Consider the following 20078-nt stretch of genomic DNA (forward strand, 5'->3'; position numbering starts at 1 on the left):
AAGAAAAAAAAAAAGAGAGAAAAAAAATGTATGCATTAACTACGGAGGATGTTTAAACCACAAAAAAAGCCCGCAGCAGAATACCGAGGCCTCCCCCCTCCCCTTGCCGGCCCGGCGGCGCCTCACGGCGGGAGCTGCCGGGGAGGGGGTGGTGGGCGCGCGCCCGGCGCGTGATGCGCGCCCCCGGCCCCTCCCGTGCCCGCGCGGCGGCGGGGGCGAGCGCGGCGGCGGCGGCTACGTGCCGAGGCTCAGGTCCACAATGGGCCCCGCCGCGCGGGGGGGCGGGGAGGCGGCGGCGGCCCCAGTTCCAGCCCCAGCCCCAGCCGGGAACCCGGCGGCGACGCGGCCGTGAGGCGCTGCCCAGCCCCAGCGCCGGCTCCGTGCCTTCGCCGGGGACGCGATTGAGCGCGGCGGGACGGTACGGTGCCCGCTTCTTCCCCTGCACCGCGGCCGCCCCGTCCGTGAGCGGCCGGTGCCTGGCGGTGCGAGGGACAGGGGGCGGGCACGGCGACAAAGGGCGGCGGGGCCGGGCCGGGCCCTCACCGACCTGCTCCTGTCCCGCAAGAGAGCCGGGTGGCGCCGGAGGGACCGCAAATGAAGTGCGAGAACTGCACCAAAAAGGTGAGCGGGGCGGCCGCGGGACCCCCCCGCCCGGGGACTGCACCTCAGGGGGGCTCGGGGGGCGCCCCAAGGCCCCCGGGTCCCCGGCTGAGCCCCCCGGGAAGCCTGGCCGGGGGTGGTGGGGCCGCCCCTCAGGGCTCTTTGGGGCTGCTCGGGGTGGTGCTGCTGCCTGTTAGGGCTCTTCGGGGTTGTTCGGGGTGGTTTGGGGTTGTTCGGGGTCGTGGCGCTGCCTCTTCGGGGTTTCTCGGGGCGGTCACCGCGCGATGTGTGTCTCTGGCTTCTCGGCGTCCAATTTGATCTTCCCCTTGGGGTTCAAAATAATAGTAATCGCTGAGAACTGTGAAACCGATCAAGGGAATTTCTGAGGAATTATTTAATTGTATCCGACACGCTTGAAAATAAAGCCTTGACTATAACGGTGCAGCTCTTGTACTGTCAAAACCTGTAAATGAGCTAAAGGAGTTTTTAACTATCCAAATAGTTCTGTAACGATGTTGCTGGATGTATTTTGCATAATACGTCTTATGTTTTGTTTCAGGAATGCAGTAAAAAACAGAAAAATGATGATTCGCAAAGTGCATCTGTTGATGCATTGAGTTCTAATGATGGCTTTGAAGAGGTAATGTTCCTTCTAAAAATTGTACCATGTGCTTCTTTTTGTTCTTGTTTTATCATGTGCCCCAAGGGCAGAGGTTCCAAATAGAGAACTTCCAAGCTCTGGATATAACACTGTATCAGTTATGACTCTGTATGTGTCCATAACATGAGAATCAAGAACCTTTTCAAAAGATGAAATAAAAAAACCTTGGTCTGCAAGCACAAACAATAATTAAATGTTTTGTTGTTGTTGTTTTTAAATTGTGTGTCAAAATTTTACGTTAATTCTTCATAATGGGGACAGGGCTTAGAAGGAAAAAAGTGGGATTTTGCCTGTTCAAGTGCACAAATGTATTATTTCTTTTATATAGGACAAACTTGTGTCACATACTGTTCGTCAAGAGGTAACTGTCTCCCTGGGAATAGGTTCTTAATTGAAGGAATTCATTATTTTTTTTTCCACAAGTAGCTCGGTTATCTTGCACTTCCATCCAAGTATTCCTTTTCCCCCCACAGTTGAGCTTCCAACTGTATTTCAGTCAGAAATCTAGAACTGTTGCTTTGCAGTAAATGGTCAATGTAACTGTAGGACTGCCTTCTGTTTGTTTTACCTAGAGGTAAAAGCCTAAGCCGTGTTGGTGGTAGAGGCATCTGGTTATTAAAGAGGCTTAATAGTTCAAATGAAAGTTTTCTGACTTGCTTGGTAAATTGTTGGTTACTGTCAACTCTGAAATTCAATGCAAATCTGGTTAATACAACATGTACTTCAGTGCTAAATTTAGACCGATGTGTTTACACTTAAACGTTTTGCAGTTTCACAGTAATAATAGAGCAGAACCATGAAGAAGGATTGAACAAATTACTTTGACTACTTCTAAAAAATCTTTGATGTTATGCCAGTGTCATGGATAGTCTTGTTTTAAATAAAACAGTGAGAAGCAGATCTGCTTTTTATCTGGGTCATTGCAGAGATCTTGAAAATTGCTCGATCATTATTAAATATTTATGTATTTGTATCCTTTTTTACAGAAAAATGAGTTTCATGCATTGGCTAATGCTAAAATACTCCTTAGCGACTGCTTAGCATGTGACAATTGTATGACATCAGAAGAAGGAGCCAGAGTTTTCCAACAGAATCAGAAGGAGCTCTTTCGTATACTCAACCTTAATAAGGTAAAATGACACAAACAATAACGCACTGTTTTCTGTGAGGAGGGGAAGAGATTACAGAATGACTAAGAACTTAATTTCCCAAGGCAGTTAATATGAAGATCTGTCAGGATGTACTTTGTCCAAAGAGGAATGAAAACTTAAGGCAAGATGCACAGTAAAAGTACTTAACATAATTTTGCACTAGAGAAGCAAGATTACATCACTGGCCCTAAATGAAGAAAGTTATTGCACTTGCTGAAGTAAGATTTTTGGAAAACATAATTTCATTATTACTCTAACATCAAATAGGTCTGAGGTTCATTGTTTATAAATATTCACACCATAGTTACTAGCACTGTTCTGGGGGTTTCTTATGCCAATGTATCCACATAATACAAAGTTATCAAGACTAATTTTTGGAAGTAGAATTGGTTTTAATATATTTTTGAGCTGCCTATGTTTGGAACAAAAACTGTTGCCCTCAATTCTTAGCAAAGAATTGCTGTTTTCTGCTGAGATCTGTATTCCCTGGAATGTAACTGCTATGTATGGTGTTCAGATTTTTAGATCTTGATCCTGATTGAATTCAGTTCCATTCAAGTCTTCTGTGTCCTTACTTGGTCTTGAAAAGCTATTAGAATTAATGCTGGCATTTTCTTAATCTGTACATAAGTGTTGTAAATAAGATGATCGTTACGTAGTAATTTAGTTTTCTTAGAACTAGTTTAACTCTCCATATAACATGATAATATTGTACACAAGCGAAAGAGAGAAGAAAGGGGGGGGGCAGGAGTGATACAACCCTTTCAGGTCACATAGGGTCTAATTGAGATGCAGACGGGTTACCTTAATCAGAACTTCTCAGGTCCAGAGAAGGACAGTGAGCAGGCGAGATGCTTTCCAGACAGTGGTGCTTGCAGGGTCAGTATAGTGTATTTAGGGTGTCTAAGAACAAACTATGGTCTCTAACCTTTTACAGGGTGACACTTGTCTGTAGCATAGTCCTGGTTTCTCTTTCAAGTGTTCCACTGATCTGGACAACATCTCAACGAAACCACAAGGTTCATCCTCAAATAAATGTTAGAGTCATCTGAGCTTTACAATTGCATACCACTGTTTGTATTTTCAAAGGGTTCTTCAGTGCTCACAAATGCTGGTTTGTTAAGGATCCTATCTTGCCAGTTTCCTCTCAGTTTCTTCAGTGATAGAGACATGGGAGTCTGAACAAAGGTTCAGATCTGTAATTTGCTGGGTTGAATTTGTAACTTTGAATGCCCATGCTCCTGGAAACACTAGTTCATTTATTTTAGTATTTAAACATTCTGCTTTTTTTCCTCACTTGTCAGTACTAGATTCTGGTAGGAATGAACACTTGATAGGTGCTGAATGTCTCTTAAATTTCTTTATGCCGTTACGAGACCAACTACAGAATTGTCTTGGGACAGATGGATTTCCTGGGTCATGCAAAAGCAACATCTACGGATGATTAGAGATAAACACTGACAGGATCAGAAGAACATCCTGTCCTGCCCTCAAGAAACGTGATCGTTGTTTCATAGGGGTTTTCATAATAAGGCCTGCTGAAGCATAGGACACTGAGGAGTAACTCCAGGAGTAGAAAAGGGAGGGAAAGGAGGGAGCATTACCCTTTTGTAATTACCCACCTTGTTTTCTTTGTGTTTTGTTTTGTTTTGTTTACCAGAAATGTGATACCTCAAAACACAAAGTGTTGGCAGTGTCTATATGCCCTCAGTCATTGCCTTATTTTGCTGCTAAATTCAATCTCTCTGTCAATGATGCAGCCAGGAGACTCTGTGGTTTCCTCAAAAGTCTCGGTAAGTTTGGGGTTGTTACGGTGGAGCAGAAAGGGAGGGTTATTTTATGTTTTTGCTTCCTCAGCAGAACTGTTTGTTACGCAGTCATAAAGCACAATTTAGTTTAGAGGTGAGTTTGAAATGTGTACTCTGTGGTATTAGTGACCGTGCACCAGTGTGACATACACTGGTTTCAGGAATAGATTTGAAGCATGACTGTGTTGATAGTAAAGGTCAGAGAACAGAAGGACGTTATAGAGCCATCTTTGAAATGTTCACTATGAAGAAATCAGGGAGGATTTGGCTGTGAGCTTCAATAAGATTTCTCCCTTGTTTTCTAACTTAGGGGGAGGGGGATTATCCTAAGTGCCTACCAGCCCTTTGACATGAATCTCTAGAATATTATCAGGTGTTTTTTTTTTCTGTATTTTCAAGTGACTCACAAAAACTGTTGTATCTGCTTATTTTATGTTAAAGCTGAATTTACTTTGTTCTTTATACTATATATACAAAGTTTAATTTGAAAAAAACAAGGGTTTTCTTCTTTAATGTACTTGAGGGAGGAAGAAGGACGGTAATAAATCCGTGAATTGTTTCCTGCCTTATATTTTTTTTATTTTTCAGGTTTTTTTTTTAATGCATGTCTGTACCCCGTATATTATTTTCTGCGTCCAAAAAGAGAGCCAAGTTCTGGTGGGCCCCAGTTTTCTTAGAATACGTTATTTATCTTTGCCTCACTTGCTGCAGGGACGTGCTCAATATTACGTAGGTGTATAGGGAGTGTGTTGCTAAACAAGCAGATGGAAGGTCTCTGCTGTGTTGCTGATATGCCCGTGTACCTTTGCAGACAACTTAAGCAGAGGAAGATACGCCTCTTAGCAGGATACATGTTGTTTTTTTTGTGGATAAGAAGTCACTTCACGTTTTGTAAAGAATGCTCATTCTCAAGAGTCACTGCATATAGCCCTGGGGTCTTGAGATCCTATGCAATTGGACAAACAAAAAGCAAATATTTTCTGAATGAAAAGCTTGCCATAAGGAAGCTGACAGCTATTTGAAGTGTTGCTAGTCAGAGTTAGCAAGTTGGTGGTCCTTTTCAATTCATGACACAGAAGATAGCTTTTCAGCGTACAGCTTTTGTTTTTGACTGTACTAATTGTGAAATTTTGGTAGAGAGTAGAGAATATATCCATTGATCTTCCAAGATTTTCTGTAGACCTAGGATTTGGAAGGATTTGTGTGAGATGGAAAACATTCCACTCATTCACTGTTCCTTACTATTGTATTTCATAGGGGTGCATTATGTATTCGACACCACTATAGCTGCTGATTTCAGTATCCTGGAGAGCCAGAGGGAATTTGTGCAGCGGTATCAACGGAGGAACCAGGAGGAGCATGCCTTACCAATGTTTGCCTCTGCTTGCCCTGGTGAGAACTGATTTCTCCAACCTTTTTCCTCCAAGGAATTAAGGGTGCTTTCATCTGTTTTTCATGGGCTGTTGGAAGAGTTACCAATGAGCTTTCCCACGTGTGATGAGCTATCACAGCCACATAAATGTGAGCCATGCCGACAAGGAATGGGTGTGCTCGTGTTGGATAAGGTAGTTGCTAATTCAGTGTAGGTCCTTGCGCAGTCAGCTACCAAAGTTGCAGTAAACGACCTGTCTGCGTCTTGCAGTTGTTTCCTGTTGCACCTTTGTAAAAGGTGGGGAGTGTAAATCCTGTTGTTGCTCTTCAAAAAATGAACCTTGCTGGTACTCTAGAGTTTCTGATAATAATACAAGGAACCTGAACTACTGATTTCCTGTGCTAGTATTGATACATGGTGTTTATTAACCTGTTGTATTTCCAGTCACTGCTATAAAAGAAGCATACATTACATATTAATGTCTGGATAATGAACCAGAGGTACAGAAGAACTGAGGTTTTTAGCGCTTCATGTAAAGCCCTAGGAGAAATTAATCACAACTGAAATTATGATTGAGGAGTTGGTGGCTGCTGCTTGTATGCCTGGACCACAAAGTTTAACATGGTGTTTTATATTGAAAAGAATCTTTAAGGAATTTTGCTAACTGCTGTAATTAAACCATAACCTCCATTATCTTAAGCAAAGTCTTGAACATTTCACTTCAGCAAGTGACGTTACTTCTAATGACTGAGACAGTTATGTCTAACATTTACAAAATAACTCCCACTTGCCATGTGACCCTCTTCTGAGAATTTTGCATGAGAACTTGTTCTGTTACAAAAGGAATGTGCATTTATCACAACTGAAAAGATGCAGTACATTCACTTACTGTTTACTTCTTGTGCATTTGTTAGCACGTTGTTATGTCAGTTCCCAACTGTGAAAAATAATATTCCTAAAAACAAGTATCAAAAAGGGGGCAAAAGTAACTCCTTTGCCTAACGCCCCTTGCCAGCTCCACCCTAGCTGGGTGTTGAAAATCAACACTCGTGTTGATTTTCAAAAGGCTTTCTAAGAAAAATATAAAAGTAGTACCAACTTGGAAATAATTTATGTGGATTGCATTCTTTAAAAAAAAATGTTACAGTTAAGAGTGAGAGTATGTATTCAGTGGCTTCCAGAATCTGCTCCTGTCATCTACTTAAATTTTAAATACTGATACTTAAATTATACTTGTACTCTTGTTTATTCGGTTTGTTCTCTAGTGGAAGTATCTGGGTTATGCTTTAGGAACTCTGTATATGTCAGCGGGAAAAGTTTCTACTTCTTTCTGTTAGCGTTATCTTAGTGTTATCTGGTTTCTTCAGAAACAGACGTACTATATGTTGCTCTTTTGCAAGTGCAAAACCTGCCAAGTTGAAACCACCCCATTTAATCAGCTTTGACTTGTGCGTTATTTAAAATTCAAAACCTGTGGGTTTCTTTTAGAACTTCCTCTGAGATAATTTTAATTTTCTGCATCTAGAAACAGAGTTAAGATTATTTGCTTCTCTCACTAGAAATACATTAACACAGTTGCTGGAACACTTTTCTCATCCTTATCTGCTCTACAAAAGATTGTTTCTGTCTTCATTGCAAGTTATGGTGTTAGCTCTGAGCTGTGGATGTAGAGGCACGGGTGATTTCCATTTCTGGAAAAGTGAACCGAAATACCACTGTAAACCCATTCTGAAAGTGTGCAGCATTTCATTCCCTTTGACAGCAATTACAGAAGAAATTTGTCCAGTCATCTAAAGTAAGGTTGTTTACTGTGTTTCATGAATTTGTCTGGGTGCATTTTCTGTTCTTCATTCTCCTTCCCCTCTCTGTCCCTAGATGACATAAGACTGTTACAGATACTTTGTTTACTGGGTGTGCTCATCACAAAGATGTTTTTATATAGCTCTGTAGGTCAAGGTCAACGTGAACTCAAATATTACTGCTTTACTTTTATTTATCTTTGGGTATAACTCCACAGATTAAAACACCACCCTCTACAATAGCGGTGTGCATTGTAATATATACCCTGAGTAAAAGAGCATAGCTGGTATAATCCCAAAACCTGATCAAGGGGCATTTAATTGTCTCTGCCTAAATTGTTCTTACCTCCTCCTGCTGTTCTGGTAAAGTGAGAATTTTTGTTTGTTTGTTTCTTGCCCAAAATGCAACAGTGTAACTGCTCTAGTGATTTTTTTGCATAATACTCCAGAAATAATCAGTTCTTTCTTCATTTACCAAATGGTTAAGCAATGTGAAGCACTTGCTCTGGGAACCAGGCAGTATTTTTAATGCGTTGCTAACCTCTGAACTACTAAAACAAGTCAGTGGGGCAGGCTTGTAGCATATGCAGGAAGACCGTAACTGCTGGGGATTGAAATGCTGTTGTTCCAGTCAACTAAATTAATTTCCTTTTACAGGAATGGGGTTTTAAAGTAGTGAATATTTTCTACCTAGTTGTTCTGTACTTTATACTGATGCATAAATATTTATGGCATATGTCTCTCTCTGACATCCTTATGATAAACCACTAAAAATAACACATTCTGAAGTGGATCTGTAAGCATTTATACGGTGATTTGTAGGGGCTTCTTTTTGTTCTTTGATACTAACACAAGCCAGCAAGTGGTTTAGAATCTGAATGAATTCCTGAAGGGTGCAGGCCTCTGTGGTTACAGATGGACACTGATAGAAGAACTGGGTATCTTAGGCCTCCTGTAACTGTGGCTCTGGAATTCATCCCCGCTGATGTGTAGGCAGAAACAGCACGTATGCAAAGTACAGATAAATGCCTTGCGCTGCTCATTCAAGGCTGCTTGTATAATTAAACAATGACTAATGCTTGCTGTGCAGTGGGAACTACTGTACACTTGTTCTGTCTCCTGGAAGAAAAAAAATTAAGAAATTGCTTGGGGTGATATCTGCCAGAAATCCCCTGGAATTTAGTGAAATTTCCTTACGGTTTGCGACTAGGATATCTGAATACCACTTGAGTTCCAGTTGTGCTGTTACTGGCTGTTGTGGCAGTGTTCTGACTTGCACTTATGTAGAAATACCTGGCGCCGTCTTCGAGCTTAAGAATTAAACTACAGGTATTCCCTTTCCTGGGCACTGTGTACTTTGCAGCAGTTTTTCTTTTATGTAAACACTGATCTACTTGAAGATACAAGGCTGAAGCAAGAAATGTTTTTACTCTTTCTTAGCACCAAAAGCAACAAAATTCCCTAGAAGGCTGCGTTAAACACTTCTGCACAATTTAGATCTACAGTTCATATGGGTGAAGCAAAAATTCTGAATCAAGTCCTCATTATAAAAGATGCTGGGCTGTTGCTTTCAGTAAAAGTTACAGTGCCATAGTAAGAATCACACACCCTGGATACCTTAATCCCCTCTCTTCTCAGTTTGTGTTTTGTAAAGTGAGGGATACTAGAACCGCTGTGGATATCAGGGGTGGTGTAAATATAAATACCCTGTCGTAGCTGAAATGCTGAAGGAGCCTGGTGAAGAGGACAGAGAGTCTTGAGTAACTAAGACTGGATGTTGGATACAAAGAGACACCAGTTAACTGCTTTGTGTACGGGGAGGTGGTTCTAAAGAAGGTGTAGATACTCTAACAATAGTAAAAGAAGCCATTTTTCCTAGGTTTAATCCATGTGCATCTTGTGATAATGCTTTCATGTGACTCTTCTGTTCTAGATGAGGCAAGCTGGATGTGTGGTTGTTAAATCTCAGGAGAGAGAAGGTTACAGCTAAGCAACTGAACAGAGTACATTTGTTGGAGTATCCATTGATCCAAGAGCTAAGGACTAGGAAGTCAACTTACTCTTTGTTAGCTGGGATCTTGTTCTTCCTGCTTTGTTAAATCCATGCATTAGAAAGGATGTAATAGATATGCAATTTATAGTGGTTTCTAGGTTTCAAATTAACGACACAGTGGATTACAGGTATCCAGTTGTAAAGCACTGTTAAAAAAGCCTTGAGGTTCCCTAAGGTGGGGGATTCCGGCATACATGAACTCCATTTCAAAGCAGGAATGTTCTAGCTACTGTGAAAGTCTTTTCATTTCTAACAACTTTGCTATAACTACTGTCACCTTACCATGCTTATGTGCTACTTCAGTGTCTTAACTGTGATTCCTGTCATTCTAGGTTGGATCCGGTATGCTGAGAGAGTACTCACCAATCTTGTGACCTCCCACATTTGCACTGCAAAGTCTCCACAGCAGATCATGGGCTCCCTGGTGAAGGGCTACTTTGCCAGGCAGCAGGTAAGTAATTCTGCCTTATTTTTACCTTTATACTCTTCCAAAAAGATGGGCTACTATGTTTTAATACGGAAGTGTAGATCTTGGTGTATTCTAAGCATCTTCCTGAATTTTGTCCTTCACGTGAAGAATAAATGCTGCTCTGCTGCCATACAAGTAAGCGTCCATGGTAAGAACAATGTACAAAGAACCTTATATTGTGAGCTGGTGGCAGTCCTTGTGCTCCCAGTGCAACATCGATTTAGGTATTAACGGATGAAGTTAAATCCAGAGTTGCTACAGAGATCCTTGTTACATACTGCCTGTGTAGTTCTGTAGAAGTCAAGACAGGAGTAGAGGAGAGCGCTGTAGAAATTCCTGGGTTATCCAGAATCAATAAAAAGCATTGTGTGCTAGAAACTAACCTTTTTATCTTCGCAATTTTCTATGTTGAAAAAGTTGCTGTTCTTTGTACATATCATACATTTAACTACATTCAGATTATATAGAAAAATATTGCTGTCTCCCATAAACAGAGAAATATTGATGGACTTGTGGCTGAAAGTGAGTGAGTGACAGAGCTAGAAAATAGAATTCAGACATCCTGACTTGCGCTCGCTTTCTAAGGCAGTAGAAAGCTACGAAAGTGATACGTCACGTAGTTTGAAGGAATAAGTAGAAGTTTCAGATGGAAGACTGACTTCAGATGTTGTTTGCTCATGCTTTTGACTTCTGGCAAACCATGTCATATGTGCTGCAGTCTTCAAATTTATTGCTACAGATTGATTTTGAATATTACCTGAATGGAACGTGTGGTGTTATTTATATCTGTGTCATCCTTCAAGCTGTCTTTTGCTCTTCATGGAGTTAACATGCGCTCTCTTCTCTGTTGTGCAGAACTTGTCTCCAGATAAAATTTTCCACGTAATTGTGGCGCCTTGTTATGACAAGAAACTGGAAGCCTTGCGGGAAGATTTCTACACTGCCTTGTATAATTCACAAGAAGTTGATTGTGTTCTAACATCAGGTTAAATCTTCTTTAAACTTAGTATTTGTAAAGATATACACGAATCTCCAATTTTTATGCCATGCTTTTTTTTTTTCCAAAGTCTGTTTTAATTGTACGGTGGACTTCTGCTTTACAAATAAGTACAGTTTTTTTTGTGCTACTGATAGCAGTGATACTGTATGTGGAAGGCAAAACCAAAAAAATTTCCTTTTAAGTTCATGTTCAGGATTCAGATACTTATTTTTGTTATCCCCTTAAGAAAAGTAAGAGCTATGCAAATCCATGTTACAAATCTTTGTCTTGCTTATGTATGGTCATATCTGTACTGGGATTATTACCACTGCATGACACCAGTGACTTTTTGTTGTGGCTCTTGTCTTTAGGCTTAATGTCCAAACAATATATCCTCCTTTTTCCCTGCAGAGTAGAAACTACTTCTTCACTTCTTCTAAACTTTACTCAACAGAAAGGCTAAATAGCATTATGCAAAGTTTGGAGCAAGCTGAAGGCCCTTTTCTTCAGGGCTCAATGTATCAGGCTTCTGAGTTATTGGAGGTAACTGACTCCAAGAAGTGGAGGTTGTGGCTCTAAGCACGTGGAGGTGTTGGGATGTCGATCTCTTAAACGCATAGCACATGCATTTTGCTTTGTGTTGTAAGTAAAATGTCCTATGTTTTTCTACAGGTGAAATTGTGCAAATAATGGAACAGAAAAACGTGTCTATGAAAGATGTGACTGAAGTAGCTGTGGATAGTTTGTAAGTAGCTTTGTTGTGGATTGCTTCCTTATTTTGATGACAACTGACAAAACCTTTGTGTGTTCAACATAAATGTAAAACTTCAAAGAATGTTTTTTCTTGCTAAAACAAAAAAGCCAGCATCAAAGCCTGAATATATTAAAGCCTCATCCTTTCAAAAACTTTTAAAAACTGTTTTTAAAATTCGATTTTTGAAGATTTGTTTAGCTCTTCGTTTATATTGCAGTGCTGTAATACTAGATTTGACTATATCAAGTTCGTGACTTGCTAGTTAAGTGTGACTGAGGGTGTTGACTTCATTCAGTGCTCTCCATTCCTTGAGCTAACAGTCTCGTCTGCCCCCTTCCAGCTGTCTGGCCTCACCAGGATGCTGGGCTGCCTCATGGGCTGGCCATCTGTTCTGTGCTTCCCTTTCAATCAGAGTAGCACTTTGACAGTAAATTTCCACTTTCCCATAGTATGTTCATGGAGGATTGTTTGAAATAGCACCCTTTCAGGACAATGGTAACTCAGTTTTATCCTAAACAGGGCAACTCACTTTTTTCAAGATCAGATAAAGTTGAAACATGCTTTAAGGTGAAGTGTAGTAGATGAAAATAACAAAAGATTTGAAGAGAGTTTTTTTTATGGGTATGACTAGCTCTGAAAGCAGCATGAATGTTGTTTTATTCCTCAGGCTTAGCTACAAAGGCTGGTTTCAGTGCTCAGTGATCTTTGTTCAAGTGTGACAAATGTTACTTGGTATCTTTCCAGAGTGGTGGTGGTAGAGCAATAAACGTGCTTTCTTGCACAGAATGGAAAGCTTTGGAAATTAAAAGTAAAAAAATAAAAATAAAAAAAATCCTTGCAGTTAGTATCCTGCTTAGATCTAGTCTAGACTGGTAAAATGAAGTTGTACAGTGGTAACAGTTTCAGGGCCGTGGTTGTAGGATAGCTCTGATTACTTCTAGTAGAAGCTGCTACACAGAATAAGAATTAGATAAGTACAGTTTTTACAGACGTAATCACATAGAGGTAATCATTTCTTTCATAATCAACATGTCCAATAAAAGAGCAAACTCTTAACCAGAATATGCCCGTATTACTGCATCCGTGTATGTTGGGGAATAATGTTTGTTTTAAAAATGACTAATCTGATGATCCTGTTTAAAGCTGTGAAACCTGATCGCATTTTGCTCTTCTTGGGTCTTAAAAGCAGATTTCTGCAGAGAAATGTACATAAATAGAACTCTTCTTCTTTAAAACAAGTTCTAGCACAGCACCAATTTGTGGTAAAGTACTTGGTATTAAAAAACTATTGTGAACAAAGTAACTTGGTGCAGTTTTCAACTTGCTTTTGTATCTGGTGAATGCTAACAAAGAGGATTTGGCTAAAATTAGGAGACCACATCACATAGCAAAATGACCCAAGGTTATCAAATTGAAGTTGGAGTACTTCAATAAATGTAATGGCATGGCATAGAGGGGAAAACTACATATATAAACTTAGCTCTTTAGTGATGTAATTCTGACAGAAGTATTTTTAACTTCCACTTTTTTTAGTAAGGTTTTTGTTGGGGTAATTTCCCCTTTGTTTTCCTGCTTGGATGCTATGTTTGGACAGCTCAAGCAAGAGGGAGCACTGTATAGACCTCAGGAAAGGGAGGAAGGCAAATTAAATTATAACTGGAGAGGCTTTTGCATGTAAGAGCAAAGGATGTAATCTGTCCATTCATTAATCTGAAGAACAACATTCCTTCCTGAAACTAGCATTGTCACACAGCCCTATAGATTTTTCCATTTCCAAGAAGGAACATGAGCCTGGAGAGGCGCAGTCTTTGGCTGTTGCCAGCGTGCATCCCAATACAGTTTATGCTACAGTCAGTTGTGCTCATCAGTGCTTTGTTTTCACCTGGGGAACAGAGGGATGCTATGTCCATTAGGTATGATGTTAGTAATTTTTTTTGCTCACTGTAGTGTGGCACTTACCTTAAAGCTGCAGTGCTCTAGCGTGGTGGCAACTGCACTGATTGTGAGCTATTTTAATGGCATAATGCTAGACTGACAAACAGCTCTGCAGGAGCAGACAAATTATCAGAAAGGCTTGTAACTTCTGAAGTACTCTTATGTTCTCCTAGGCTAAGAATTCTTTGTGTCAAAGTTGATAAAATATTTTTGTGCTTACTTTTTGGCTGTGATCTTTTTTCCCCAAAAATGTCTTCTGAGCAATGGATAGCTGTTAACTAAGTCTTTAGACTGCCAAATGTGATTCCTGTAAATTACTGGTTTTGAAGGTTTTTGAACATGGAGAGCCCTGCATCCTCTTACTGTTCTTCTTTTATTTTTCCCAACATCGTAGTGCTGTCCTTAAAGGGTTGAATTAAAAAATAATAATAATAATAATAATAAAAAAGCGACTATGGTTTCACTGCTTTGAAACCTTTTGGGGGGGGATGGAGAGAAGGAAAAAATATACTTGCTTGAAGTGAAGGAATGAAATTTAGGAGTTGACCTTTCTGTTGTTTACTAAGGTTTGGTGAAATAAAGGAGGGAGACGTAGTAAGGCATGATGGGAAGAGATCTGATGGTTACCTGGAGCACATTTTCAAACATGCTGCAAAGGAGCTTTTTGACATGGATGTCAAAGAAATCACCTACAAAGCATTAAAGTAAGTCAGTTTTGTATCTCTGTTATGTAGGATGGACTGGTTAGCACTACAGTGAACCCTGACAGAGTTATTACTAACCTGGGTCTTTCACTGATAGGCAGTTATATATTATGGATAAGTAAATCTGTTGCTTTAAAATAGCTCCTGCTAGCTTTCATTCTATTAATAACTTACTTGCCCTGAGAAATTAAGTATAGTACTATCCTGAAAATCTCACTCCACCTTCCATTTTACTCAAGATTTCTGTTACATGTTAAGCATCTGAATACAAACTGACACAGCTGGATCACCCCTTTGCAGGGATTTAAAACCTTATCTGTGTATCTTCACAGGAACAAGGACTTTCAGGAAGTTACCCTTGAAAAGGATGGTGAGACGGTGTTGCGTTTCGCAGCAGCTTATGGCTTTAGAAATATTCAAAACATGGTTCTGAAGTTGAAAAAAGGAAAGTTTTTATACCACTTCGTAGAAGTCCTTGCCTGCCCAGGAGGTAAGAATGTTAGTGGATCCAAAGTCATTCTGCAGACAAACCTTGAATCTCAAAGGAAGGTTGTCTTACAGGCAGGCACTATGTTTCATTCCTTCTTAATTCTCTTCTTAATAATCTAAAATGCTTAATATTTAGTGACTGGTCTAGAACACCAATTACACATGTACAGGATTAGCTCAGAAATTGATTGGATTTTCTAAAATTAACCACAACGTTATTTGCTCTCTTATGACCTATAAATAAATGACAGCATGACTCCTATGATTATTTCAAACCTCAGAGGAAGTGCTCTGAAATGGTAGTTGTCAAGGGCAAGAAAAGACAAGGAACATAATTAAGATCATAAAACCACAGAGAAGGCCGAGAAAGATTGTTGATTAGAAACTTCACTTACATAAAGATGTTGATACTGGAATCACTTCAGGGAAATACAAATTTGAACAGAATGGGGGAGGTTAGTTTTTGTAAAGAAACAACTTTTTTTTTTCATACTGTCTACAGGAAGTTTCCAAATTTCTCTTTGTATCAAATCTTCATCACTACGTCTCTTTTTTTTTTTTTTTAAGGGTGCCTAAATGGAAAAGGCCAGGCACAAACTGAAGATGGGAAGCCAGATAAAGCACTGCTTAACCAGATGGAAGAAGTGTATGCTGCAATACCCGTTAGACTTCCAGAAACCAACGTGTACGTACAAAAGATGTACCAGGACTGGCTAGAAGGCATGGACTCCAGGAAGGTCCAGGAAACTTTGCACACCAAATACAGTGCAGTAAATCAAACGGCAAGCGGTCTGGATATCAAGTGGTAACCAATCAAACTTTGAAAGGATTTGCTTAGGTTAGTTACTGATTCAGCACTGGAAACATTCTATGCAATCGCAGATGCTATGCACTAGCCGAGTGTATGAATGAGACGCTTTCCTAGTTGTGGATTCTTAGTTGTGAAGAACCATTGCTTTTTAAAAACAAAAAGAGAAGTCTCCAAAAGCCCTGGTTCCTGCCATTGTCTGTTAACTCTTACTGTATGTTCTCTCCTGTGTATAATGAACTTCTTCATTCAAAAATGTGATCTTGAAAGGTACGTAAGCACTTTCTGCCAGGTGCAGGGAGTGTGATTCCTGATTAAGCTACTCCAGATTGAGGGTTCCCTTCACTTCACAACATGGGATTTCCCAAGAAGGCAAGATCATCTCACTCCTACTCCTAGGTGTGCAATCCCTTTCATCATGGGAGAACAGTCATCGGGAATTTTAATATTACTGCAGTTGTTATTATAGTAACTTGGGATTTACTTGCTTTGTTAATGAAAACACCACCAACAAACAACCCATAAAACAACAACAACAAAAACTTTGACAAGTGTGTATATGCAGAAGCGTAATGAATTTATGTATGCCTTCTATCAATATTTCAACAAACGTTATTCAGTTCCAAACTAGAATCACCATTCTTTACTGATGTAACATTGTGTAAGGAACAAGACACTTCACATAAACTGAATCTGGGAAACTAATGTTAAATGGTTACAATGCAAGCCTTCATTAAAAATAGTTACAAATAGTTGGTTGATTGGTACAAAAAGAGAACTTTTCTTTCCTCTTAAGTTTTCCCATAAACTTGCAGCTACGAAGACTGCTGCTGCTTACGCTGGCTTCTTTATGCAAGTGAAACATGCACATGCACTGTCATGTGAGCATGTGCGTAGTACAACTTTGTTAGATTTGCTGAGCCAGACTCACAGCACTTCTATTTTCGTGTTTCGGTACACAGAATACCAGATTGTTCTTTTTCACTTATCTCCATGTTGACAGACTTCTGTAAAAATAACTTCATGGAGTGCCTCTGAAAAACTACTTAGCAATGCTTGTGAGCTCAAGTTATCATACATTGGCATCATTAATTGTGGTGTCCCTGTTTTTTTTTAGGTATGCTATAGAGGTTTAATTTAAGAAACATCTTAAAGTGGTATTTGCATGCAAGCATTTTTGCGCCTTCATGAGTTGTCAGAGAGGGTAGTAGAAGAATGTGATGGACAAAAAAAAGAAACTATTGCCAAATGTCTTCAGATTTTCATAGTAGCGTTGTATTCTTGATTAATGGCCTTTTTGAAGCTAGCACAGTTTCAGATTGTTTTCCATTCTGAAAGTGTGGATGGGCTTCATTAGTCATTTCAAGAAGTGTTTGAATGCATCTTCTTGTAAATTTCCTAGTATTGCAACTGCTTGTGTGCGTTAAGTTCTAATACTGCAAAAACCTGTCTCTGTTTGAAATCAGCATTTAACTTGAACGCAGTGGATGATGGGATGAAGACATTAGTAAAGGCAACACGAGTGCTTACACTGGCTAAACATCAGAGGCTCAAGAATAGAGGGAGAGACTTAAATATGTTACCGTGATGACAAGAGATAGCTGAATGTGAAGCTGTTAATAGAATTGCAGCCTTTAATTGGACTTCAGACTAAATAAAATATTTCGCTTTGAGGGACTTGTTTTCATCAAGTGCACATGAATTCAATTACTGTGCTACCTGAATGCACACAATGAGATTATACCCATAAATTAGCCTTTGTAAGTTGTTCCTTGTTTTAATAAAAACATTATACTTACGTGGTGCAATATCAGAACATCTACAGAAATCTACCTCTGTACAGGAAGGGAGTCCAGAAATCATGGGAAGATCTATGTACAGCTAAAACTTTATTAAATGTTGAATACAGATGGTGGTGTTGCATGAAACTTCTGAACAGACTACTTTTAGAGGCAACACCTATCCCCTTTGATCTCATTTTGTTTCTGTCATGATTTCCTCCAAAAACTTCAACAGAAGTACCTTGTAATAAAGTGGTCTTGTTCTGTTTGTATAGGCATATGTTTCTTTGTATATATGGTTTATAGCTTGATGGCATGTTTAAATTATATTGCTTCTGTTCTTTGTATAGTGTGCTTATTTTTTATGTGCATATACTGGACAAAATGGTACGATAAAATTGTTGCTTTTCTGATGAAATCTTCATTAAACTTCAAAAGAGCTGCCTTCCTATTCTGAAGGGATACCCTTGAACTGTTTGTACAACTTGAAAAATAGGTGGTACTGCTGTACGTGTTTTCTTCTGCCATTGTGCTTGCCTGTTGCACTGAAGAGCCTTGCTTCCCCTACCGGTGGAAGACCCTAGGGATGGGATTATAGGTGACAAGTCTGTCCCCAATATACTATGCTGTGCTCCCACTGCAAGGGAAGTAGGTGGCTCGGTGCATAAAAATTTGAACTTTCTCAGTTGAGTCCACCATTTCCTCCATCTGCATAGTGATGTAACCTACTGAGATAGCAATGTATAAATCTAGTAGAATATTTGTCTGCCCCGATATTATTTTAGAGATGACAAAGGCATTAACTGAACAGCTTCTAGTGGCTAGGTGGAATGTATGTATTATAACTAATGACTTAGTGTCTGATACTTGTCCAATTTTTTTGGTCAGCTTTTGTTTTATAAGAATTTTGGAGTAAAACTGATTTTATGTTTTTTACCTTTTCTTTAAAGTGCCAGTTTAAAACAAAACAAAAATTCTTAACTGTAATTAGTCCTTCCCCTTCCCTCTTCTTTCACTGAAATTTTTGCAGCTTATTGCAGATTATCTATAGTGTAATACTTGCCGAAGATTTGATTCTGGCTTTCAAATTTACATTTGGCAAGTCTGTCATTGTTGACAATGTGTTTCTAGCCATGCTTCCTGAAACTACAGCGCCATTTAGTTTTCTGATGCAGTTTTTGGCAACTAATAATTTTCATTGCTGCTGTGTTTTCAGCAATGGGACAAGTTCCTTGTGTGGTGACAGCCATTGTGCTTTACTTTGCGGTTGAATGTTGTGCTGAGACAATGTCTCTAGATGATTTTTAGAAAAAGACTAAATTGAAGGCATTGGGGGAGAGTAACTGGAAATTTTAATTTGGAAATTGTCCCGAGGTATTACTGACAAGCATATCAAATGTTGGATACCTTGGGTTATATAGCATTTTGTTCTGTGACTGCTACAACAGGGGATACACATTGTAAAGTAACTTTGCTATGCCTTTTCCAGTAAGTTTGCCTCAGCCACAGAACCTTGTATTTGTTTGTCCACTGCAGTTAAAGAAGATGGACAGATAGGAGCTATACTACCACTTAGAATATTGCATATATCGATACGTAGCAGTCTCAACTGGATTATATTTGGATAATGTTCAGTTACCTAAATTTTGGTGCTTTGTGTTCAAATGGAGCATGACCATGAATTGTCCTAATAAATATTGATACTGAATCATGTCCTGATTCCGTCTCATTACATCTAAAAGTTTGACTCAACTTTCAGTATGCTTTGTTCCAACATAGGTGCTTGTTCAGTGAATTTACATGAAAACATAGTAAGTCTGTAACAATAAGACTGCATTGGCTATTTAGGAGCATTCTGGACTACAGTGACACTTCAAACTGCTTTAAAGGGAACAAGTTTCTGGGTAGGAGGACATGGTAACACATTCTCCGTGATTCTAAAATAATCCATTGAATTGTTGAAGGTACGGAAGCATTTAGTGGCTTTAAAGTGTTCTCTTATCTGGGAAGAAGGATGTTGCTGGTAAAGCCAATCAATCCATGTGGTTGAGTGGTTATCCTGAGGTTTACTATATGCAGTTAAAATGCAAAACAACGGGTGGCAAGGAGCAGTAAAGATACTTCTCCTGTGATAGCAGACTGCGGCCCCAGGCAGCCTGTCCCAGTGCCCGAGCACCTCTGGGCACAGAACCTTCCCCTAACCCCAAGCCTGACCCTCTCCTCTCCCAGCTCCATGCCGTTCCCTGGGGTCCTGTCGCTGTCCCCAGAGAGCAGAGCTCAGCGCCTGCCGCTCTGCTCCCCTTGTGAAGGAGCTGCAGACTGCCATGAGGCCTCCCCTCGGCCTCCTCTGCTCTGGGCTGAACAAGTGTACCGCAGCCTCCCCTCAGCCCCTTCCCCATCTTTGTGGCCCTCCTTTGGACGCTCCCCAGTAGTTTGATGTCCTTTTTGTGCTGTGCTGCCCCAAACCACAGAGCGGAGCGGGATGATCACCTCCCTCGCCCAGCCAGCAGTGCCAGGCCTGGTGCGTGCCAGGGCACACTGCGGGCTCATCTGTCGACTTACCATTATTTAACATCTGTGAAATCATTAAGTTTAAGAAAGTTAGGAACAGCATAGTAATGTACATCAATGAAACCCCTTGGCTTTTGGCTAATTGGGTTTCTCCCCCACTCTGATCTGTATCCCGCTGCCCTGTGCTTGGACATTACCGCTTGT

At 40.1% G+C, this 20078-nt stretch overlaps 1 protein-coding gene and 1 long non-coding RNA gene across 2 annotated transcripts in view; one reads left to right on the forward strand and one right to left on the reverse strand.

The window, feature by feature from the left end:
- Window positions 1-196: 196 nt before the first annotated feature.
- On the forward strand, window positions 197-19074 carry NARF (nuclear prelamin A recognition factor). The gene is made up of 11 exons (XM_080560680.1): window positions 197-621; window positions 1160-1240; window positions 2248-2391; window positions 4073-4205; window positions 5478-5612; window positions 9777-9895; window positions 10769-10898; window positions 11565-11637; window positions 14148-14285; window positions 14618-14775; window positions 15342-19074. The coding sequence occupies exons 1-11, from the start codon at window positions 595-597 to the stop codon at window positions 15581-15583; spliced, it is 1380 nt and encodes a 459-aa protein (XP_080416806.1). The 5' UTR covers window positions 197-594; the 3' UTR covers window positions 15584-19074.
- The window catches only part of LOC308179907, a 5301-nt gene continuing 2596 nt past the window's right edge, over window positions 17374-20078 (reverse strand). The window contains exon 2 of the long non-coding RNA XR_013940678.1: window positions 17374-20078. This exon is cut by the window's right edge and continues 1341 nt beyond it. This is a non-coding gene — a long non-coding RNA (uncharacterized lncRNA).

Source organism: Anser brachyrhynchus (assembly GCF_964034855.1).
Source record: "Anser brachyrhynchus genome assembly, chromosome: 18".
Classification (NCBI taxonomy): domain Eukaryota; kingdom Metazoa; phylum Chordata; class Aves; order Anseriformes; family Anatidae; genus Anser; species Anser brachyrhynchus.